The sequence below is a fragment of the Paralichthys olivaceus genome, chromosome 10 (genome assembly GCF_024713975.1).
Source record: "Paralichthys olivaceus isolate ysfri-2021 chromosome 10, ASM2471397v2, whole genome shotgun sequence".
NCBI classification, from domain to species: domain Eukaryota; kingdom Metazoa; phylum Chordata; class Actinopteri; order Pleuronectiformes; family Paralichthyidae; genus Paralichthys; species Paralichthys olivaceus.
The window spans coordinates 19,857,750-19,883,375 of record NC_091102.1 but is presented as its reverse complement, the minus strand read 5'-3'; the positions used below and the strand labels follow the sequence as shown (position 1 = coordinate 19,883,375).

General features: G+C 40.1%; 2 protein-coding genes across 5 annotated transcripts in view; both read left to right on the top strand.

Annotated features, from left to right (window-relative positions):
* Positions 1-11,247, top strand: part of tfpia (tissue factor pathway inhibitor a) — a 46,155-nt gene extending 34,908 nt beyond the window's left edge. Inside the window, exons 3-7 of one of the 2 annotated variants that reach the window (XM_020099772.2) lie at positions 4,537-4,713; positions 5,618-5,695; positions 6,859-6,918; positions 9,436-9,624; positions 10,323-11,247. In XM_020099772.2, coding sequence (XP_019955331.2) covers positions 4,537-4,713; positions 5,618-5,695; positions 6,859-6,918; positions 9,436-9,624; positions 10,323-10,390 — 572 coding nt within the window. In that variant the 3' untranslated portion in view covers positions 10,391-11,247. The remainder of the gene's footprint in view (positions 1-4,536; positions 4,714-5,617; positions 5,696-6,858; positions 6,919-9,435; positions 9,625-10,322) is intronic. The other variant, XM_020099773.2, reaches the window with a different exon arrangement.
* A 1,471-nt stretch (positions 11,248-12,718) lies between these two features.
* The window catches only part of calcrla (calcitonin receptor-like a), a 30,149-nt gene continuing 17,241 nt past the window's right edge, over positions 12,719-25,626 (top strand). The window contains exon 1 of one of the 3 annotated variants that reach the window (XM_020099598.2): positions 12,719-12,870. The gene's annotated coding sequence lies outside the window, so the exon portion shown is untranslated. Of the gene's footprint in view, positions 13,000-25,626 lie in introns of all 3 variants that reach the window. The other 2 variants (XM_020099597.2, XM_069532870.1) reach the window with 2 other exon arrangements.

Here is a 25,626-nt window from a genome sequence, read left to right as displayed (position 1 = left end):
GGTTCTCGTTGTGGAGAGGCTGGAAACCCTCTGGAGCGCTCAACAATGTGATTCACAGCTGGGCCCCGGAAAAAAAAAAAAGAGCTGACCGATAATTCTCCTCAAAATATAAATCACCTCTTCCACCTTCACGGCTTTAATAGAGAACTGTGTTTCTGAATTATTCATCAGTGCATCGCTGGAGAGAGAAAGGGAGAGAGACTACCCTTTGACACACGTCATTCCCCATGCTTTTAAGTCAAAGTCACCCCAATAAAATCTATTTAGATGGCTTATCTTTAGTGGAGTGTGGCTATTCAAAGACTTAACAGCTCAACCAAACAGAGAGTGAGTTTCTGCTGTTCGACGTCCTCAGCTGCTGAGACACGGAGACATTATGAGGAAACAGTTCTGTCAGACTAGTTGATAAAAATAATAAGACTATTCATATTTATCTTTCCTTGTGTGACTGAGTGTTTCATGAATCAACAGATTGTTTAACTCTGTTTTTTCACAGGTTTGTCAAGAGCAACATTAGATGACTAACGCTGTTTAATGTCAAAGCCAGCAACCAGTTGCCTTAACTGTAAAATGGGAAACAGTCCATGCTGAATCTGAATATGCGTCAGTGCCAGCCAGACAGCCAGAGGCGTTTTGTTTTTGGATTCTCTGTCCAATTCTTGTGAACAGGATTTCAAATTTGATACAAACCTTTACTTGGACTCAAGGATGACTTGATTTGAATCGTGAGGTCAAAGGTCAATGTGACCTCGTTTAAAAAACAGTTTTCTCGTTGTGAACGTGTCTGTAAGGACGCCTTGAGACAACTGTTTCAAAATTGGCACTAATGTTCTCTTTGACTGGCAGATGAACGGATTAGAATTTGGTGGTCAAAGGTCAAGATAACAGTCTCAAGCATGTTCTGCCTCTTGAACATGATATCTCAAGTCAGCCTTCTAAATAATCTTTTTAAATTTTGACCAGTTGTCATTTGGACAGAAAGATTGATTGATTAGATTTCATGGTGTCCTCAGATGAGTCTGAAAAACAAATGTGAGTAGACTGAAACTTCACTGGGCAGCGGAGGCATGGAGCCATAGGGCAGTCATTCTAGTTTCCTCCTGTGTGTCGTGTTCTCCACAAAATTTGCAGTTTGTCTTTTTGCTGCTGGCACAAACATTACATTTGAGTGAACAGACACTAGAGTGTTGACCGTACTTTCATCAAACTTTTCTGCACGATAGAAAACATATGCTGCAACATTTCTGAATTGTTTTGAGAGATATACCATTAATAATGATCAAGTCAAAAACCAACCTGTTCACGTTTTCTTTGGCGAGGGGCCGCAACCCTCTGGAGCTGTTTTTAGAGGAATTGTTCACTTAGGTTAAATGAGCTGATATGTACAAAATGTTTTGCCAGCAATGTTAGACATTTATCTTTCTGATGTGATGTATTAACAAATCAATATTTACAAATCAACCTCTATGTGAAAAAGCCCCTGTCTCTCTCCATTAGATGATGAAGCTGTAGTGAAAAGATTTGTGAGGAATCGAGAAAACGTGCAGCAATGAAGGCTCCTAAAGCAGGATAAAAGTGTGCATTGTGTCTTTGTTTTGTCTTTGTCAGCTTGTCTATTTGTAGAATGACTTCACAACGTAATGTGTGATATGTGGAAACTCACTGCACTTACTACACTGTTCACTTTATTTAAAAATCATAGTAAACTGAGCAGCTTCTTTTTTTTACAGTGCAGGATCAAATTCGTGCATTCATTTTTGGGTAAATCTCTCAAACTATTTACACAATAATTAAATATCATATTTAAGTTCTGTTGGACTGATTATTATATGAAAATAATAGTGATGTAATGATCTATAGTAGCACCAATATGATTAACATTACACATTTTTAATCCATTAAAATCACAGCAAATTTAAGGTTTAATCATGATCAGTAATCTCAGAATGTTGTCTGTATCATCAGAGGTGGAACATAATGAAGTACAAATACTTCGTTACTGTAGTTAAGTAGATTTTTCAGGTATCTGTACCTTGCTTGAGTATTTATTTTCCTGACGACCTTTTACTGTTACTCGCTACATTTGAACACAAATATCTCTACTTTCTACTCCTTACATTCTCAAAACTGGCTCGTTACTTGTTTTTACGCACAGAGCACTGCTCACCCACTGCCTCGGGAGACACACAGGACCCCCAGCTGTCTGGGGGGCAGTGCTAGACCCAAAGTGTCCGGAGGTTGGTCCTGCTGCCGTAGTCGACCAAGGTCAAGCGGCTGTACCGGTCATGATCCTTCCTCAGGTCCCCCTACAGAAACCTTGTTACAACTTTTACTTTCTTTGGATAGTCAAGTTTGATCGTGTTCTTGGCACTCCACCAGGGCCATGCCTGACTCCGGCGGGGTCCTTGGCCTAACCAAGGACCTAACTCAACCATCCAATCAGTAGTAGCGACGGGCGGTGTGTACAGAGGGCAGGGACTTAATCAACGCCAGCACATTCCCCATCCATTTATTTCCTGTAAAGAATGATCCAGGTGCTCATGCAGGACCTCGGTTCAGTTCAGTCTTTATTATTTTGAAATTTGGCAGCAAAACTAGACTGTGCCCAGTGATTTTGTTTCTCTGTCCCAGCTCTGTGCAGGTTGTTAACAAAAGAAGAAAACTATCTTATTTTGTGTGCCTTTTGCAGAGTTATCAAAACAGGCATTGCGTATCATGAAGTTCAAAATCTATTTTTACTTTTGTACTTAAGTGCATTTCAGAGCCTGTACTTTCTTACTTTTACTTAAGTAAACGAGTTGAATGAGTATTTCTACTTTTACCAGAGTCTTTTTTTTACACCAGTATCTGTACTTTTACTCAAGTAAAGAATGTGAGTACTTTTGCCACCACTGTGTATCATGAGTGAGATACTGTTCAACCCCCCACAACTCCATGGCTGGTCCAGTTAATGAAATTAACATTTCCTTCATCATTTTAGACACATCACCCCCAAAAACCACATATTTGGTATTTTGGAAGTGTTGGATCTACACTAGGATTTTGGGTTTGGTCATAGTTTGGGTTTACAGCATGGGCTGATCTGATCAATACATTGATGGCTCAGTGAGGTTTTATTCCACTGCCTCAGCAGCAGGATCAGGAGAGTTAGAGAGTATCATTGTTATTTAAAGATTTCTCTTTGATATAATCATGCTAATATGCAGTTAAAACTGCAACCTTTTTTATTTCCTAGATCATCTATCTATCTATGTGGTAAACCATAGAGCCCAGTACACATGCCATGGACACACACACACACACACACACACACACACACACACACACACACATTCTCTCTCTTTGCTGTTCTTACATTGCACCTGTGTTGGTCAACAGTAGCAATAAACTGAGCCATTCCTCTGGAAGTAGTGTATTTCACAGCGCGGTTATTACAGAGACAAGTCAAGCATGAGCCTGTCGCTGTCGCTCATGCATGTTTTACCTTTTGTGATGACTTACTCAGATGAACAGCAGGGTTTCACAAAATGCACCACAACAGAAGGTGGTGACGTAACACAACGATAATCAAAGTGAATGCAAGATACAAGTTCTATCAGATTCAAACAATCTGGGAGCTGAAGTAAAAATAATCTCTACTTTGAACTTTAAATACTTTCAAAAACACAACGGTTGGATTTACAAATGATCAGAACTGTATCCAAAGAAGGGAAGAGAGACAGGAAACAAACCTGTTCAATAATGTGGAAGGTACAGAGTGATGTGTGATAACTGCTGAGAGGGGGAGCAGAAGAAGTGGAGGAAGAGAAGTTGTGTCAGAAAAGAAAAGTATAGACATGGCAGAGGAGATGTGGTTCACTGGGGACAAGACAGCATGAGGAAGTTCTTGCTGAGTTTGACAAGTCCTCTAGGTACCTGACAGTGGAAATGTCACTGTGTGGTGTGGGGAGACAGGTGGTGGTCTGGCTGTGTGGCCTGCTGTTCTTTTATTGCTCAGAATACCATCCACAGGCCTCAGAAGGGTTGGTCTCCCTCCCTATGCCTGTATAACCATTGATTTTCTTTGGACTCAACAAATTCTGTTCTCTTTTACATGTAACGTGTTCCAGTCTCTGCATCACACGGTGCATATGAGTGGGAACACTACCATTGATTTTGTTGTCAGATAATTGATAGTGTAGAAAATGATAGGCCATCACTGCAAAACTGAAAATTTAGTTGAGGTAGTGTACATCAGGAGGAAGGAAGGAAAGAGAGACAGAAAGTGATCATGTATAACGACTGTAGTATTCAGTTTAATACCCAGTCAAACAAAGTCACAATGAAACAAATCTGAATTTTCATGCTTAATAATAACTGAGTAGAGGAGATCTCACAATTCAGACTGAATATCAAATATGGAGTAAAGAAACCTGCTGCATGTTATGCATTGTCAAGAGACTTATTTTATATTTGAGTTATCCAGCAGCAGACTCAGGACTGAACTGTTGTTATATTTTTTCTTACCTCCTTTTTCCTCCCTCCATCTTTTCCTAGACGACAAGAACCCCTGTCATCTAGCCGTGGCCTTCGGCCCCTGTCGGGGAATGGTGAAGCGCTACTTCTTTGACAGCACAAGTCAGGAGTGCAAGCATTTCTATTACGGCGGCTGCTTCGGCAACGCCAACAACTTCAGGAGCATGGCGGAGTGCCAGGCAAGATGTCCGAACCCAGGTAAGGCCATGGCGAACCGCTGACCTTTTACAGGAGAGGCTGGCAAACACCCAGGCTGTCACGGCCACAGCATTGTTAGATTCTGTTTAAACCCACATATACAATCTCTAGGGCTCTTGCGCTCACACTCGGAAGATATCGATATTTCGTGGAGTTGGATTGTGTCTATAAATAAAACAAATATGTGATATTCTGACACTATTTGAAAGAAAACACATCAACACCCCAGCCTTATGTCTTAGTATAGTCTAGTTTTAGTTTTTATAGTGTCATTGTAAAGTCTTTAATTTGACCAAAGAGAAATAATTACTTTCTTATTGCCTTTCCCTCGTGGCACTGTGCACTGCAGCCTGATCGCAGCTGCTGCACAACAAGTGAAAACTAATTTCAGAGCTGGTGACATAATCTAAACAGTTCCACCTCAGAAAATTAGCTTTCCGACGAATTTTAGTTGACCATGAAATCCCATTGCTCCTTGATTTAGCATTTAAATCACCTTGAAGTGACTGGAGCACACTCGATTGTAGCAGACATAGGCACATTTAGATTGTAGAATCATCAAAAAAATAAGCAGCAAGTTGCTGGACTGTGACCAGGTCTGCCAACAGCTCGTGTTGTGAAAATCAACGGAAAAAGGGTTGTGTGACATTTTTTTCTTGTTATTTGGGTTTCAGATAGATGACTGTGTCTGGTTTCATTAGTGGATCATATCTTTTTTCAGAGAAACACCCTCTCCACCCTGATACTAATGAAATGAAACTCACTTTAATTATGACTGATTACGGACCTAATGAGATTTGTTTCTAAATAATAAGCGAGGTAAAAACACTGGCTCACCATCTCATGTGGAGACACTCTAATGTACATTTTTTATTCCTTTTATTTCCTTTTTGTGTCCACATAGTAATACCCACCAAGGAATCAGAAGTCCACACACAGGCTACTAGAAGCTCAGATGTTGTCCAAGCAACTGAAGTTACTGGTAAGACTGAAACTACACCTCTATTGTCTACTGTCCCATCAATCCTGGGCAAAAGTTTGTGAAGATATAGTTTTTTGTACCTCAGGGCCAGAGACAGCCAGTGACCAGAGGTTCACTTGGACACTTGGATGAACTGACTAGAGTTTGGTATTTAAAGGTTAAAGTTATTGTGACCTCACTAAACCTATTTTTTCCTTCTGAATGCAAGATCTCAGGAAGACCTCCCATGGAATTTCTTCAAATTTGGTTTAAAAGTTAACTTGGAACTTCTGGAGCACTTTGGAATTCACAGACAGACCTGAGGGTCAAAGCTCAAGGTCACTGTGGCTTCATGAAAACCTTTTTTGCCTCATGAACATTTTGAGAACATCCTCAGAGAATAATTTAAATTTTTGCCCATAGGTTCACTTAGATTCACAGATTAAATGATAATACTTTGGGGTTCTCAGTTCTTGAACATGATGTCTATATTAACTGATTAGATTGCAGTGGTCCAAGGACAAATGTCACAGTGACGTGATATGAATCTGAAAAAAAAATGTATATATACAGTGTGTGTATGTGTATGTATATATTACAGGCATTGGCAGCATACAACCACATGGCAGTGACTGTAGATGGGGAAAAGAACACACTTATGTAATATTAAACACTTACTCTATTTGCAGACTCTAGTTTGGGTCCAAACTACGCCCACACCTAAGGGGATTCTGCATCTTGCTGCAGCTTGTTCTTCATGCTTAGAGCAGGCGCAGCCATCATTGCATGCGGTTACATAGATGCGTCACTTCGGCAGCTGACGCTTTTATTCTCAGAAACACACACGAGGTTTAAAGTCAATTGGATGAGTGGTTGTCGAGAATTTGGAAGGCATATCTTTTCTGTGTTATTTTCCGATCCATTTAGGTTGAAATCTGTTGTGAAGGTGCAAAATAGAAAAAAAATCCCTCAAAATCATGAAAGTTCAGATGTCTGTGTTGAAATGTAGAAAGTAAACGTAAAGTTCTTACAGTAAGTTGTAAGAAATAAAACACTCTAGTAAAGTACAGATGCCTCAAACATGTAATTGAGTAGATTAAAAAGTATTTATACTCTCTGTCTCATCTCCCCTGGTTATGAGATGACTGATTTCTTGATGTATGTGTTATGTATGTTTTTCTCAGAAGAACTGGCTCTAATTCAACCTCAAGTGCAACTGAATCACTCGAATCAAGGGACAGAAGGTAAGAAAATGGAACTTTAATGGTTTGATGCTCAGAATGAAGATGATGTTGACAGTGGTGCAACATCTTATTGAATCAGTGGAATGATATGAGTAATAATAGACACTTGGGTTAATTCAGCCTCAGGTGAACATCATGCAGATCAGTTACCTGTGGCTATTGTCGTTATGATCGTATGTACATACTGCTGTTTTGGACCAGTCAGATCCAAAATGATGGATATGAGGTGAAAAATGAAGTTTTTCAGTCTAAATAGAAAAATTACCCCAATGATGAAGCACAAAACCAGAAGCAGCACGTGTGTTACAGTATGTTTTAAACATCAGAGAAGTTTGGGACAGATTCACTGATGTGAAGTTTCATTCACTCAATCGTCTTGTCCTTGGATTATCAGATATGCTTAAACCTCACCATAAGCAAATCCACCTCATCTAATAACCCCTGTGTGTGCTGCCAGTAACTTTTTTTTGTCAAAAGAAAAATGGCTCAGCGATGCAAGATGGTAGACAGCTGGCAAAACTGCTTCCGTGGTGAAAAGCAACGGGCAGAACCAAAGTGCATCAGTGTCTCCTTCCCACAGGCCATTCTTTGCATATTCGCACTCTCCAATCACCATGTGTTAGCAGTGAGGGAGTGTGCTCTCATGTCATGGTTGTTGTGTTCTCTGGCTCCTTTGTGCTGCAGTGGGAGAGCACAGGTCTCTTTTACCTCCACTCAGATTTCAAAACTCAATTTTACTATTACCAGTGAAGTTTCCAGAGGGAAAGATTCAGGATGAGTTAGCCTCAGTAGTTTTGTCTCCTCACCATCCTTCCTATTATCTTCATTATATGACAAAGTTTCTCTTAGAAATAACACCTGGATTAAAAGTTGAAGTCCTCAGAGCAGCACTGAATCATTCAGACCATATATTATACACATTTAGAATAACATTTGGTTGATATGTCACAAATACATTTCAGGTTATGTTTTCTATCACTTTGCTGAGTTTAGTGATCATATCAGTCCACTAAGCAGGCAGACTGTTATTATAGACTGACATCTTGTGGTTGTATGATGAACGACACTTTTAATGACAGTGGGAGAAGCTGCACTGCAGATCCCTTAGTTTAAACAGTGTAAACTACAGCAGCCCTCAGTCCAAAAAGTAGTAAATGTGGTCAGGGATATTGTGTATCTATTGTATATTGTGTCCTAATAGCCAACAATTAATAAAGTTTGAAGGCCTGTGTCTGTGGCCCTCAAATGACTGTGATAAACATTCGGCCCAAATGAAATGATTGGCTGGTGTATGTGTCAAAGACCGACTCACCTACCTGCGTGCAGCCTGCCCGTGCCATTGTAACCAATGAGTAGACTTTATTCAGAGTTCTGGGAGCAGTTTACTACAAATCCAAATTTTTATTATTACAAATTGCTGGACTGAAACACATCTAACCTCATGATACAGATAACACACAGATTTCACGATTTCACTAACAATACCCAGTAATGAGTTCACAGTGAGAACATGAATGGAACTATGAATACTGTTCCACCCTCTGTCTAAGATGAAAGTCCATGAAACAAAAAAAAAAACTAAATTACAAAAACCGTCTTCACTCCAAAAACGTGTCCTACAGTTGTTCTAAAAAAAAAAAATTAAATGCTGGCCAGCCGTAGAAAAAAATGTACATAGCGCTCTATAAATGTGTGTGTGTGTGTGTGCGTGGGTGTTGTAGCACATACGTGAAGGGGAGTGACGGGGGGGTTGCAGAGATGATGATGACGGCTATCCTCATCCACAGGCACAGGAAATACCTCAGCAATCTCTCACACCAAAAGCCATGTAGCAGGAAACATCACTAGGTGCAGGATGTGGACAGAGACATTGTGGCTGAGGGGGTAGAGCGGTCGTCCTCCAACCAGAAGGTCGGAAGTTCGATGCCAAAGTGTCCTTGGGCAAGATACTGAACCCCAAACTGCCCAATAGAACAACAAAAAGTGCTAGCTATAGAAGCACTCTATGTATGAATGTGTGTGTGAATGGGTGAATGGAAAACTGTAGTGTAAAGCTTTGAGTGGTCTTCAAGACTAGAAAAGCGCTATATAAATACAACCATTTACCATTTACCACATACACACGTTGACTCTGCAGCAGCTCTAAGCTCGCGATTTCCACTAGGAGCACTCTAGTAATCAAACTGGCAGTCGTAAAGCTGCCATAAAGAGACGTTGTCATGATCATTAAAGGGCATTACACACAAAACAAAAAATATTAGTATGACAGCATCAGCAGACAGAAATTACAGCTGGGTTACATCATCAGCCTGGGAGACACCACTGAAGCAAAGACTGTAGCCAGAAGTTGGCAAAAGTCGGCTTCTAGTAGTTGTCAGTCAGCGTTCAAACTGGGACTACGTCGAGGGCCGAACATTTATTCAACAGGATATTGGATAAAGTGCAAAACGAAAACATATTTAGGTAGGCTACATAAGGCCATCATTTTAAACCTTTTCTGGGTCTCACTGTTTACAGACGTGAAGCATAAGGGGCTGTGCTTCAGTCCAGCGGACAGGGGAACATGTGACGGTGCAGAGAAGAGATTCTTCTACAACTCCAGGACCAAGAGATGCCAGATGTTTCACTACAGTGGATGTGGAGGAAATGAGAATAACTTCATGGTCCGGAAGCAATGTATCAGAAAGTGCATCAGACGCAGAGAGCGTAAGATTGCTTCAAGAGATTGATTTGGAAATGCACAATGAATTTCATACTTAGTGAATGTACAGTCTCCAACATGTTTTTGTTCCTTTACTGTTATGAGTATATGTGGAATGCATACCTCAAAACCTGTTCAACTTATCATCTTCACATTTGGCATGTTTATTGTTCATGGCCCAGGGAAGTGCAGTGCACATAAACTGAAACAACTGAATAAACAGGCGATCAGCACTCTGTTGCAGCCAGTGGGGGCGGGGCAATGTGCTGACAGTCAATCTGGAGACTGAATTGAACCTCTGATAAACTTCAGCAAACTCTCCGCCAGATGATTTTGATATTTTTATTATTCTTATTTCACCACAACAGACTGACACTCAGAAACAGACACAAACTCAGACGGACAGACATTGATCTCCATCATGGCAGCAACATTCGTAGAATCACTTCCGATATGTCAAGTTGTCTTAAAAGAAAAAGCATGTTTGTTTTTTTTGCCCTTTATAACGCTGATGTACAAAGCTTTTATTTTGAAAAGTTGGGAATTTTGGGGCTGAAGATAACAGACCTCTGGAATAGCCGACCTACAATGTATGAAGAAATAACACAGATCAATCAATCATAAACCATACAGGTGAACAGTAGTAAAGAAAATTCAGTTTGGTTTTTTCGTTATTTAAAACAATATCTTTGCTCTGTTGCAGCTCACGGGAAGATGATGATCCGGATAAGGAGGAAAAACATTGGCAACATTCTTCATCGCTCGGTCTGAACACTGGGCTCTGCCTCAGATCCTGCACTACTGTGGAGTCACCTGTATTTATGTCTATATTTTTATTTCTAGCTTTACTCCTGCAGGTGTTTCACAGTGCTACAATACTTGTGTAAAGCTAATCTCTTGTGCACCTGAATTAACTTTGTAGTGACTGAATCATTATACGTCTCAATATCTCAGTGACAACAAACTTGCGTTTGGCTGATTTTTAATAATGCAGCTCTTTATTGTAAATGTAATGTCTTTGATTCCACAGTTTCAGAACTGTGTTGCTAGCATACTGATATAAACCGTTTTCCTGCAAATTTTAAGGAAAATGCCAAAGTTACACTATGATTTTTTTGTTCTGTGGCCAAATGATGCTTCTGCTGCACATTGAAAGAAACTGATGCTATTCTACAGTGTTTTTTTGGGGGGGGGGGTGAAGCTTCACTATTGTTTATCAATGTGAGGAGCAGCATTAGCAGATTAAAGCAGTGGACAATCATTGTTCCAGGATCAATGACAACAGAACCAGTGCTCTCAAGCAAACACATTCGTCACGTGGACCATCTCCTCACGGCTGTAAATCAATGTGAACAAGGTAGTGACTGCTTTATTCTTGTCAGATTAGGCCTAAATATACATGCACTTTTTGCTTTTTCCTTTTAAATCAATATCATGCAGCTTTATAAATCAATATGGTCTTACTGGTGTTATTCGTCATGTTGTTGAGTTAAAACAGAGGGGGGCAGTGTTGTGTAAGGTTCAGCACAGGCCCCTTTGGGCTTCATGGTATTTGCTCTACTGTCTTGTTTTATGGCTGTAAAGAACTGGAGTCAGATTTCATAAAATAAATCCATACTATATTCCAACTTTCTTTCTTTTATTTTTGTTTTTACTTTTTTCAATTACTATATCCCCATCAGTGTGTTTTGTATTTGCAAAGTACATATTGAACAAATAGAAAAACATCAAATTAAATTCAAGCTTAACTTAATAGCACAGATCCCATTCTTCCTCTGGACTTACAGTCCCCTCATGAAACTTTATTTGGATCTGTACCAAATTGTAAACACTCACCTAAAAATGCAAGTTTCATGATCCATGACTTATTCTCTGAAGAATCAACTAAGAGAAATAAACAAACCACCAATGTAGAGTCTCTTAAATTCACCGGTGTTGATCTTTACTTGCAGTGCTGACTGTACAGGATACTGAGTCATACCTTGTTATTTCTGAGGGGGATTTAAGAGATTTACTAAAGTCAGAGGGGGTTTGCATTCTGCAATTACACACTTACAGTCCTCACAGATAGATCTGGACATGGAGTATTGACCAGTGATTAAAAAGTGCAGGGTATCCCCACAAGAATTTACATGGCTGAGAAAAAGTTTGGTAAGAGCAATTAGATCATTGTGTTTGTAAAGGTTTGACATAAAGCAGCAGTTATCAATATTTTTTACATTAACGATTGATAAAATGACTACATGTAATCTGACACGTGTTGCTTACAGTGACAGAGTCTCCCATCTTACTTTCGGGGAAGAAGCTCTCATAAACCAGTTGTGCTCCACCTGCCCAACACCAAATGGCAGGAAGACACAGTTTGTCTGGTGAAATGAAATTTAGAAGCTAACAAGCTTATAAGGGGCTACGCTATTATTCTTTGACACTGCGTTATGTCTATTATACAAATTGTTTTTTTCTCCTTCTAGAATGGGCCCTTTATATATAAATACTTAATATTTACAGCAGGAGCAGGTCCTCTTTCATCTTCATGTCTGTGCTAATATCCATGAACAGGTGATAATTATCTGCATGTATCTGATCTTTATATATAACAATATGCAATATGGTGATAAAGTGGCCCATCAGCCTTGGCAGAGGTACGCACTAGTGAACCTATGTGGCCCTGCTGCTTAAAACTGCTTCAAACCAAGAGAAAAGCAGCAGGTATTTTCAAATAAAATAAAAACTGAGTGGATTTGAGTGAACTTGGTGGAAGAACCTGTTCCCTTTAGGAGCAGATCAGGGTATCCAGACATTTCTCACCACTTTCTTTAATGCAGTAAAATACGGGGCTTTTTTTGGACACCAGGGAATAATGGATCTTGATGAAAAGAAATCTGGCATATTTAGAGGACTGATTTCTAGGACTGATACAAGTGTACACAACTCATATCCACATTAGTCTTCTGGAGTTTCCATGAGCAAGAAGGGAGGCTGATGTTTCCCTGCGTGAAGCACATCCAACAACACAACCTGCAACCTGAGGTGTGGGAGTTGAGAGCTCAGCTGCAGGCTCCGGTGTGATGTAACAGGAAGTAGTGGGTTGCCTTCCAACGTCAACCTGACATCCCGAGTGCGCTGCGCTCACTGAGAGCCGGAGAGCCGCCGTGTGTGGAGCAGCTGCGAAGCCGAGGACGAGGACACTCTCCGGGGACTCCATTCCCGCTGAAAGCTCCTGCGCTGCGCTTGGATTTTTTTACGCTGCGGTAGGACGCGCTGAAACCCACCGTGAGTTGTGTGCATCGTGTGACTGTGTTGATCCCGTGTCTCCTGCAAAACTACAGCGGCGGTGTAGCACAGAACCAGTCCAGGGTTGACAGTGCGTGTTTATCCAGGTCAGTTCGACCGTATTTCGCTCTGGATTACAGAGCCGAGGAATGTGCTGTTATGTCCTCAATCCATTTGAAACACCAGAATACGAGCATCCATTACTGGCTCCAATTAATCTGCATTGTCCTTCTGTCAAGAGCCAGATGTGGACGAGTAGCCTGTATGGACATGGTTGTCCATATAGATCACGCATATCCTGAGATAAGGGCTCACCTCTATCCGTTTTATGGCGGGTTTACTCACGATGCACTGATGGAGGGATGCGGTCTGTTCACGCTTCATGCAAATGCGCAAAAGCCTTTTTTAAACGGGAGCAAAACTCTGCAGGATCTCTATTAACGCACCGATTATCATTAACATCAAAGGTTAACATCAAAGATTGAGGTTTCTGATTTCAGAGTGTTTGCATGGCTGAATCCGCTGTGGCAGACTCTACTGTACATCCAGTTTATCGTCCATTCATCCATTCTATAGATTCAACAATAATCACAGTGAGGGTATGGAGGGTGAAAAGTGCCCGACCTCTTCAGACTGATTGGGTTGGGAATCAGCAGTGGATCAGCTCCATTCAGTGCCAAGGCTCTGATGTGAGCCCTGCTTGCTGGCTGCTAAACCATCTGCATGGTTATATAAGCAGCAGATTTGGACAAGCTGGAAGTTTGTGGGTTGGACAGTAACAGAGACAGGGACGGGGCTATTGAATGATGGTGATGTGTAGGAGGAGGAGGCTTTGATGATGATGGTCACCGCTGGATGTATATACCTTGCTGAGGAAAGACGCACCGTTGTCATTATGAAGGTGATGACAGAGCCCAGTCATAAGCATGCTGGTTATTCACACAGCAGGGTCTATGCACGTGAAAGTAGCTACTGCAGATTCCTCATGGATTTTTCAGTGATGAAGAGTGCACACATAGGCTGTTGTATTTATTAGTTAGCATTTTATTTGGAACTTTCATATTGGTGAATATGAAAAAAGCAATTATCAAGAATCAAGCTGATTCGTATCAACAGGTCTTCAGTGATATTTAGCGATGGACTGTTAAAGGTCCACTGTGTAACACAATAATCATAGGTGTGTCTTAAATATTACTCAAACTTATGTTACCTTTCGCTGCGTTCACTTACTCGGGCAAGTGTGGACGCAGGATCATTTGTGTTTTACTTGTGGTACCCACGCAAGCAACCCAAGTTTTATATCTACATAAGGCGTGGGTCTTCTTTCACGGAGTCCGCCATCTTCTACTGTAGCCCAGGATGGACAGACCAAACTGGCACTAAAGAGGGCCTAACCTGAAAGCCATTGCAGCTTCTCCTACATGCCTGGAAAGAGAGGGGTATTCACTGGCTTGCAATCTGCAACTTCACACCTAGATATCAATAAATCCTAAACACTAGTCCATTTAAACTTTAATCCAAGATATTAAATTCCGTCCTGCACAATATGAAAAACTAAAATAAAGTTTGGGAAACTAAAATGCTCTGGTTAAGGAAAAGTTGTGGACATAGTAAATCAATGAAAAATAATTAATTGACCTTGAAAGCCATTACAATTTGACTCATAACTCCCCCGTAAACTTGACGCACAAATACATTTCTTGTGAAATGACCAAATGCTCTTCTGACGTTAATTGTTTTGTGTTGACAGACCCTCTGCCCTCTCACTTTGAGGCTAATTGTGAAAATAAATGTTTTCAGGGCCTTTTGAGCAAATCCATTATTACTTGCAACATCTGTCACTTAATTGTGTTTGTATGTGTGGTGAAAACAATTCAACCATTGAGTGTTTGTTCAGAGAACAGAAGAGTCCATTATTTCACAAGAAAAAAATAGTATAATATTGTATTCTACTGTACAAGCTCTCTCCTGTTCAGAAGATATTTACTGCTGCTTGTTGAACTGAAGTTTGGTTACGTGAATCATATATCAAATATTTTTTATACAAGTGTTTAAGAATTGTTTGAGACAATTTTTTCTCAACCACTTGAAATGGCACCATGTCTTCTGCTATGTTACTAATATGTTTCTTGTCATCGGTTGCTTTTCTGTTTTTGAAGAATCATTCTGCTAAAGTTTGCTGAGTATGTTAAATTGTGATGTTAACTCGGGAGGTTAAGGTGTGTCGTGGACAGTGGACACATGACTCCTGAGTCTTTTCATACATTTTAACAATATTAAAGCCACTCACCTCAATGTGAGTGGATCCAAGTGTAGCAATCAAATGTAACATCATATAATGTGCGGCTGGTGATGTCTGTATTTTACCTCCTGTTGCAGTTTTTTCATTAATTTAAAAACTTTATCCATGCTTTTATAGGCAGCTTCACTATCTTCTCTTCAGGTGCAATGCCTATATTTGGTCTCTTTTCCACTCTCAGGGTGCATGTGAAGTAGTCACTCAAGTAGGCTGCATGACAAAGTAACTGTCAGGGTTTGGTTTTTGCTAAATTAATAATATATGTGACATTATATGAGACGATATATCACAAAGATGAAAATGATGATTAATACCACACAGTAATCCTGGTAAACCTGGGTCTGTACTTCACTGTCCATGCATGTCGCCTCTCGGGACACTTTGGACAGTGAACCCGTCAACGCTGCCAGTTGGCAGCACTTTCAAATGACTCTGTGAGGCCTTTTTGCTCTGACAATATCCAATTGCCAGGACCTACACTAAATACATGAGCCGATTGTGCAGTGGGAATGTCTTGCAACTCACCACTTTCAACCACCAAACAGTCATGCTGAGTGTTTACTGCCCTGGTCTAAAAAACGGCTATTAAATGTGGTGCAGACAAAGGTCTTGGCTGCATAGCTTCCAAAGCCTTGGGTATCTCCATGGTATGATAAGTCCGCTCCTAATGGAATAGCATTTACAGGGCTGTGCCAGTGGGATCTCCTTCACACTGTTGCTGATACTATCATACAGTAGCTCAGTTGTGCACAAGCGTTGAACGTAGGGGTCAAGGGATGATTTTATTTCTACCTGCTCTATGCAGGGATTATATGTGAGTTAATCCAGTGCCATTGTGTTGGACTTCCTTCATGCAAACAATGCTGGTAACCTCCACTGACAAATACAAAGACCACCACACTCCGTCCCAGGGGTAATGATGATGCTCATGAAACTTACCCCCCATAAATCATCAAGACTGCACCCTGCAGCTCATGGACTGCTGTGTTCTCTCTGTCTTCGCTGTTACTGTAAGAGCTGACATTTGTTCACCGAGGGATGTGACCTCCATTTGAAACAAATCAGTAACACACGTATACATGTTTTGTTTTCTTTCCTGTTGGCTTACTTCAGCCTGAAGTGATTATATTACACAAAAGCTCAATGATGTAGGCTACATATGCACCGGTCCCGAAGCACTCCCCTCAGGTTCTGGATTCAGTTTCGTGTGTGTGTGTGTGTGTGTGTGTGTTTGAATTCTACTGAGGTCATTTTTTCCGCTCATACATTATGAAGGGTCTTTTTTTTTTTCCAATCCAGTTTTTAATTTCAGCACACAAAGTCCCTGACGACACCTTTCATGGGTTTAATGTCTGCAGATGCAGCAGCTGAGGAGCTTTGCAGAGGTTGGCAGTGAGAGCTGTGGAGCTTTGCGGAGGATAGAGGACAGTGGAAAGAGGCTGTGTGGTTTCTAAGGGTGTTCCGTGTTTGTATGAGATAAACAAATTGTCATTGACACAGGCTTCCTGATTTACTGTAAGGGAGGGAGGGGGTTGCTGGCGTATGGAATAGAAGAAACGGTCCCTCGGAGACTCTGTGTGTCTGCCTGTCTACCAAAGGTGAACCTGCTGCACTGTATAATCATTACTCATAAAGAAGTAATGAACCACCCTCATTTTGCAGTTTAAGGTCTTACAGTCATATAACACAAAACTACCTATTCTATTCTTGGATTTTATAGAACAGGGTGTTAATGAATAATTTGTTCGAGTAAGTGCAGAGATTTTCTGATTTTAAAGAGTTCCCTTTCCAGTCAGTGCACTCTGCTTTGAACCCCTCTTCCACCCTGTATTTTCTGCTGCTATGAGCAAATGTCTGCAGCAGACATTGCTGTTGGATCTCCAATTAGCTTACTTACTCTACTGTGAAAATGTGACTGTTATTATTGTCAAACTCTGGCTGCTGGAAGCCGTGCCAAAAACCATCTCCATAGTATTGTAGTTAATTGGTTTGCAAGGTTAATACAATTCCCAAATTGCTTGGTTCCCCCTTAAAAAAAACAAAGTATTATTGTCCATATTCTTTATCATGGTCATTATCACATCTCCCAGCATGACCTGTATGAAAAATTATGACCGGCTGGATGGTTTTAGATGATTCTTATTAGACAGGACAGTATTTTCTATTGGACGAATGACATTGGAACACATACTATCCTGCTTATCTGTTTTAATCATAGATTGCATAAAGATGCAAGGCATGACAGCTCACCAAAGTGAAGCCAAAGTGTCAGGATAGCTTGTGGCTGACTGCGATATATATATATATATAGTAAATATGCCTCTTCTATAAAAACAGATATAGATCAAGCTAAAAAGTCAAAGATACGTCAAATACATTTTTTCAAAGATGGTGTCTGTCAGTAAAATCCTCCCATAAAAGAGGGTGAAATGTCCTGTTTGCTCCCGCAGACTTCAATTGTGCAAGATGGCAGCCTTCATAAGTTGGATATTTTGGCTTAATTTCTGGATAGTTGGAGGAAGTGAAAACACATTTTCCATCTTTATATACAGTCTATGGTTTTAATAAACACTCTCCATTCCATTCATTGTTCTGTAGCACATGTGATAAGGACAACAAGGGACTAAATTAACTTTTTAAAATCCGTGTTTGTGACAGCATAAATCTTCTCTTTGAATCACATGTTCTGTGATCTCTCAAGAAAAAGTCAGTTTCCTAAAGACATAGACGTGTATAAGCAATTAAAGTAAAGTCTTATGTCTGAACAGTCATTTTAAAATATGTTGCAAAAGTAGTATTTGGATTAATATATTTATTTCCATTAGTTCACCATCTTTGGAGATGTTAGACATTTTTTCATTTTAATCTGTAGTTCCATGAATTAGCAACATCAATGTTCTGTCGTAGGCAGACTGCACAACACAAGACACTTTTGAGGTGCAAGACAATCACAAGACATACGTTACATTTGCTCTCCTGCTAATGGAGGCTAATTTAATAACATGATTATGTTTTGTTTGGGACCTGCAGCTTTTTGAATGTGCTACCTGGGGAAAACAGCACTGCTAACTGCGAATATCAGTTAGTAGGATACATAGCTCATTAACTGGTGATGTTTCATTAGATGCTGCTGTGATCTTTTCTCTTACGTCTGCACGTGACATGCAAGGTACGACATGCTGGCTGCTTTCATAAAAACACCAAAAGCCCCTCCAGCCGCTACATTTCAGGGAATTACTTTCATTCATTTCAGTTTGACTGTAAAAAGGGCACTTTTCTCACTTCATTTTCCCCCTAAAAGTTATAATCATGTTACTCATACGTCTAAGCTCAAATTAGACTGTATTCAGATCTCAATAACCCTCTGTTCTTTTCAAGCCTTTGTTTGTGCCTATTCATCAAGTTAAAAGCTGTTTCATAGACTAAATCTCACCTGAGAGCTTTGTCTTACATTCAGCCTTGTTAGGTTGGCTACAGAGAAGCCTCCTGCAGATGTAGCACATGTATTGTAGCTGCAATTTGGGCACAAGCTTGACTATATTTATTGATTGGCCAAACAAAACAAAATTAATCAAAAATGATTTAGCTTTTGTCCAAATGTCTTGAATCTTCTTATTCCACCTTCTCAAACGTGAGTTTGCTGTGTTATGTTTGACAGTGATCTTTCGGGTTTCTCTTGTTGGCATTGATGCCATTTAAAGGTATCAATTAAACAATCCTAATATCTCAGACCTTTGGCCTCTAATTTCATAGTAGCTCACACATGTAAGCAGTTCAATGATTTTGTTACACAAACCCATAGCATATAGAGCAACTTGAGCCTGTTAGTCACGATGTGAATCACTCCCTTTGGGGTCAAGTCGAGGGCCTACAGGGAGGATATTCCTCCTTGGCTTCCTTTGGGCAGTCTTTAAAACAGCTGTGAATTTGACCGAGCTCCAGGGTTATTTTTGTTGTTGCAGTACCAGACCACACACACACACACACACACACACAGACCTGGAAGACCCAGTGTCCCCTCTAGATAAATGCTAAACAAAATGATGGCCTATTTAAAATGAGACTGTGACCAAATGCTTTTCAAACCTCCTTTACAGCACTTTTCTGTTTCTTCACTTAGCCACCAAAACAATAAAGATGCTGCTCCTCCATGTAATTCTGTCTCCTCAGGCGGTATGCCAGTTTAATGTCCTATTAATCACTGCAACAAACACAACCATGGAACTCAAATCTGTGAAAAGCAACAGTCATTTTTGATGCAGAAATATCAGACAGAGATGGGGAGAGAAGAAAAAGCCCTGCTAAGAATGCTTAAGCTATTGTGTAAAGCTTTCAGCCTGTCAGTGCACTAAAAGCACTTGACAAAGGAAATCTAGTGACCTGTGAAAATGTGGCTCCATGTAGTGGAAAGAATTGGTAGAATTAGCGGCTGTTTCCCACCAGACTGCACTGTACTCCTCAGGTTAAGCAAGGTGCACATGCTCAGCAGGTTAGACTATTTTCAACACAGCCTAGAAACCCCACAGCTACATCAAAACATTTACATTAACGCCACCAAGGAGAATTGGTAGCAACTACGCAGGTGCAAATCTATGCCTGGTTTATTTTTAACCAATGTATTTTTATCCAGGTATTTGTGCTATGCTTTCCCTTGCATAGACTAGAGGCCTGTGGAATGGGATCATTTTCCATGGCGAGAACTCCGGATCTGAGGACAGCCATGCTGTTTGTGATGTTTATTTGTGATGTTTGAGGATGGTATGTCATAATGGGAAGATGGAAGGGTATCTATTCAACCAACTAATGGCATGCCTGTTGTCCAAGAGCTGTATTTGCATTAGAGTTTCAGGAAAGAAATTCATATTCATTTTTGTTCTGAAAGCTGGAAAAATCGATACCAATATCTTGTCTGTACGATAAATATGTTGATTGTAAGCACTAAGACTGGAAACGGGTTGAAATGGCATGCTGGCCTCTGTCCAAATCCAAAGTGATGCAAGCTGGAATCTCTTAGCCCTGAGACCTGGTATTAACATCTATCCTGAGAGATCAGGCACCAAGTGGACAGCTCTATGTTCATCTGCTCACACCTGGTTTACAATGCATCCTGAATGTGTCTGCTGGGACCAGTTGTGATCCCTTCTTATCCCCCGCTCTATATGCAAATACACACGTGTTATTTCTATTTGTGAAAACCAAATGAAATAGATTCTATATCAGTATACAGATGTGTCCATTGTCAATGTGTGTTGGAGTGAGCATCATAAATTAATGCATGGAGATCCGGTACGATACACAATATTAGCCATTTAGTGGTGTGTTAATGTTGTGGCAATGAGCAGACATAAATCAATATATGGGAAACACCAAGAAGAGTGGAAACACTTCAGCTGAGTAAGTGTTCCTTCATATGTGGCTGAGGATTCAGGATTCTCAAAAATGTGGCCACATGCTTCCCAGACCACCTCCAACTACTGCCTGAGTAATCGGATCTTAAATGCTTACTCATGGTACCTTGGATGTGTTCACACCTGAACTTAGAGCTGACCACTTATAATCAGATCTCTCAGGACGGATGTTAACACCAGGCATGAACAGGGCCTTAGCGCTCGCTTAGACCTGGTATTAACAGTCGTAAAGTACACCTGGCATTAGAATGAGTCTCAACATGTGTCTCAGGTGACCATTCGGGTCTTCCAAATGCTTTATTTGCAAATTAACACAAAGGAAACGAAAAACTTTTCTCCAAAATTTTGATGAAATTTTCAGGCTTTTTTTTTTTTTTTGGTCGGAAGCTGAATTTAATAGAACCCCATGAGAGGTGTGTAGTGGTTTGTTTGGCTCTGCAGACAACTCAGAGACATAGATGAATGACTTGGATTCACTGGTGCTTAATCAGGAATTGTCAGATGAATGTAGTTGGTTAAAAAGTACAATATTTCACCCTGAAATCTTTTGAAGAATAAGAATCCAGTGTATTATTATGAAATTAATTAAAGTATAAATACCTCAGAAACTGTACTTATTAAACTTAAGTTAATGTACTTAGTTGCAATCCACTGTTTCCCGATTTCCAGTCTTTATGCTAAGCTAAGCTAACTGGCCGTTGGCTCCAGGAATCAATCCTCTCATTTGCGTGTTGCTGAGAAAGTGAGTGAGCATATTGCCAAAAAGGTTGAACTGTTGGAGAACTGTGAGGTTGGTTTACTGGCTGGATTTTGATCAGAGAAAATGGAGGAAAACAAACAGATGGAGTGGGCCCATTCTTTGGCTTTACTCATTAAGCAACAGTTCTCCGGACAGAGTTTTATGATGTCCAGCAGCTGTCGTGACATGATAACATCTCTCTATCTGTGAGCTGTGCCCACTGCTCCTCTTTGATAACGCTGCCGTGTTTGGCAGGTTTTCACACTGTTCCCCTGGCTACATGGAAGAGCTAGATTTTTTTGTGACTCACGTACCGAGGCAAGAGTTCTGACACTGAATATCTGACATCATTAGGACTTCAGCTTTTCCGTTGTTTTTTTAAAACCATCGCATACTTGACTGTAACTCACCTGCATGTGGCTATTTTTTAATGGATGCTTAAAATTCCAGTTTTATAGATCGTGTATTCTAATAAGTATGAGAACCTGCCCACAGAAACCTTGTGTTCAACTGGTTCTCTATTTAAAGCACACATTTCCTTTGTGATGGCTTTTCATCTTTTTTTTTCTGTTAGATGTTTCTCTAGTAGAGCATAACATTGACCACTTTTAGAACGGCTCTGGTCCTGGAATTAAATTTCCCATTCATTGTCTTTATTGTTTCAGAAAATCCTCATGAATTGAGTTGCAAGTCTGAAACCAGGTTGTCTGGCTACAAGATGAATCGTGAGCATAGAACATTTGATTAAGAGCAACACATTATTGGAAAACAGAAAGGTACAAGACTGTACATAAGTATTGAAGGAATAAAGGAACTAAACCATTGCAAATGATCCCTCTTTAATGACTTCCAGAGCTTCTTCTTCAATTTAACTTTGTAGTGACCCTACAAGTGACACCCCCCCCCCCCTTGGTCTCTCTTTATCCTTGTCTCTAAAAAATGCTGTATGTTAAAAAGGGAAATCATGGTTGTTCTATGGCAAACATAAGGTATCATGATGATCAAAATTGCTATCCAGAAAATGAATAGGATTTTTACTTCAAGAATCACACTGTTGAGATTTGTTTTTAAACTGAATGATACAAATCATGGAATTTAAAGAGGCTTCATAACAGTAGCAAAACCAAACTGAATTTAAGTCATAATGTTCCATTTATAACCAACATAAAGTGATAGTATGTCATTGTGTCTTCAGCTAGTTTCACTGCCCACAAATGGCCAACAAAAATGAATGTCAAGTTAAAGCCGATGGACAAACCCCCTGATCCAAATGTGTACAATGATACTGTAGATGTATGAGCCAAATACAAAATTGGTAAAGAATTCATAGCCCAACCTTTTCACAGACAACATGGATGATTCAACCAAGCCCAGATTGAAAGCCTTAAGTATCTGCTTAAAAAGTGCATAGAAACTAGGAAATGATCACGGTATTATCATGGTTAGGTAAAGAATTTCAGACTGGGCACTGTTTAAAAGGTAAGCTTATAATGGTTGACCTTTGAAGGGACATGAACTCTACTTGAAGCATTTCATTTACAACCACCATCCTGCCCTCTGCACTCTTTACTGGACGAAGATTGTGTGCGACAGTCTTTCAGTATTCATAATTCGTGGGGACACTTGACCGCATCATCTGTCCTTTGACCATATAGCCTCACGGGTTTGAGTGACCATAGTGACGGGCTATATGTTTAGCATCTGACATCATTTATTGTAACAATATTTAGCACCAGTATGAGCCTCTTCTCTCTTAATTTGCCCCATGATCTACGTTAATGTAAGAGCGTAGTCCCTGTTTCTTCTTTTCAGCACTATAGTTGTAAGTAGAACCACGTGCTTGCCCTTAGAATGTTGGCATGATGGCAATTTAGGAGTAAATGCATTGACACGAATAGTTAGACATCTGTCAGGGCGGGTGGGTTGGAGTATAGGGTTGAGGAGGTCTTTTCCTGCAACGAAGTCGACTCCTTCCTCATCTGTGTGGGAATGTTATTGTTTTCCCTGACATCTGGAGATGCCTCTGGCAACTTGGAGGCTTGCATGAGGTCTGCGCTCATGTCCTGGGCTCGGTATCACGAATCACTGAGATGATATACTCTTCATTCAGACATTTTTCTGTAACATGGGAGACGTTATATTACACCACACTCAGAACTGCCATAATATTAGAAGCATTCACCAGTTTCAGTGTTATCTTGATCGCTCCATCTCCTGTGTCTCGTACCCACATCTCACACAGTATGGGATTTTATTTTAATTTCCTGTTTGATAAATTTTTAATCTGTTCAATCATCAACTGTTATCGTGCTTACAAGCTCCCTGGAACCTAAACACTTCCATGTCAGATTTACTCACAATTATTAACTGGAACGTCCGTAGAGTGCATATACCAATTTGAAACTACATTTGAATTCCCTAAATTTTTATTTGGATCAGGACCAAATTGCACACATTTGTACATGTCAGTCCCCTGATCCTTCCTCATTTTCAAGATCGCTAGGAAAATCTTGTTAAAATTACCCAATCTCACAATGTTAAAGAATGTGAACAAATTCTTAGATCCACCCCCTGATCTGGATCTGCAACAAAAAAATGATCCTTGGGTCATGTTCCAACCCTCCACAAGATGTTATAATACAGTTGAGTAGTTTTTGTGTAATCCTGCTTTATAACAAATAAACAAACTGATGATAACATAACCTCTGGAGAAAGTTTATTTAAGATTATTTAATGCAGTGAATAAGTAACTGTGCATGCAAAACATTACAGTAAAATTATCATATGAAGCCAAGCTTTCAAATAACAAGTAATGATATAATCAGATCAGCTTAGACATTATTTTCCATTATCTACGTTGTGTTTTTTTAAAAGCCAACATATGGATGCAGGGTATCGTCTTGCTCATTAGTGTAGAGTGATGCATTGCTCAAACACTCAAGCTGTTTACTGACAAACATGTTTGTGGTTGGGGTAACATAAGCTTAGCTAATACAGACATGGACCTGGGCCACAGGTTGCACATGCAGCATGTAAAGCAAAACTGTGTTTTTGTGATACAGAGTGTGCTGAGAAAGAGTGGAGTGGTGTTAGTGTTGTAACAGTGGTCCTACACTTCTCCCAGTCTGTGGTTTTCAGAGGTTAGAACAAGCACTTAGAGATCCATATAATGGGGTGTAGCACACAAAGTGCCTGATTTACTAAGTAAATAAAGAGTGCTAAATTGTGTGTGCATTATCACAGATTGCACGTTTGGTTAGTGGGTGTTTTGCGGGTGATCTACTAAAAATATTTATATATATATAATAATATATTTATAAATTATTTATAATTATAATAATAAATTATAACAGGTCCAAATATGGTAGAGGCAGTAGTATTTAAATGAATGTTTTGTATGCGTTACTTGTTTCTGCCATGGAGCATTGTGGAGAGCAAAGTAACTGCAAGCCCATAGCAAAATATAATGCCATGGAATTGGACTCGTTAGTAAAGAGGCAAACAAACATGTTGCTGAGCTACAACTAATATTTAAATAACCAGTATGGGAGAGTGTCAGCGAGACATAAGACATAAGAAGAAGAACAAAGGAAAAAACAGCTCATAATCAAACCTCAAATAAAACAGGTGGGGGGCCTCTAGAAGAGATGCCTCTGACCGATATGAGAGTTGTGTCCTCTGTGGCGCGAGCGCTAAGGCGCAACACTCGAGCCATTGTAGTGCACAAAGAGTGCACACCAGGCAGCTGGTCAGCGCTGTATCTGGTGTGACGATGACCATCAGTGCCCTGGCAAGAGAGGGATTATTTTTGCTTCTGTCAATCCAAACATGTTAACGGGAGCAGAAAAACCTGTCCCCTCCATCTCCTTCCATGCTGTCTCCTCGTCACCATACTAACTGCAGCCATCAGTGCATAACACTGTGCTGATTAGCACAGATTTTCAGGCTTTGTAAATCACAATGCGTGTGCTACATTTAAGTCTTTGCATCTCCTCCTCCCAAAATTTTGCACACTTGGTTAGAAACGCCTGATATTGCATATTCATTAAGGCATACGTACTAAATGAGCACAGTTAGCAGATGAGCTTGCATGTTTTTTTATGAGTGAAATCAAGTTTGCACACGTTTTTACAAGCACAAACCTTTAGTAGATCAAGACCTATATGTAGAGTATGTTGTATCGTAATACTGCCAGAGGGGTGGTGCACCAGCACATCCAGCTGATCAGTTTGTTCTTAGAAACACTGTTATGTAACATCTCTCAGTAGATATACAGTATGACCATGCT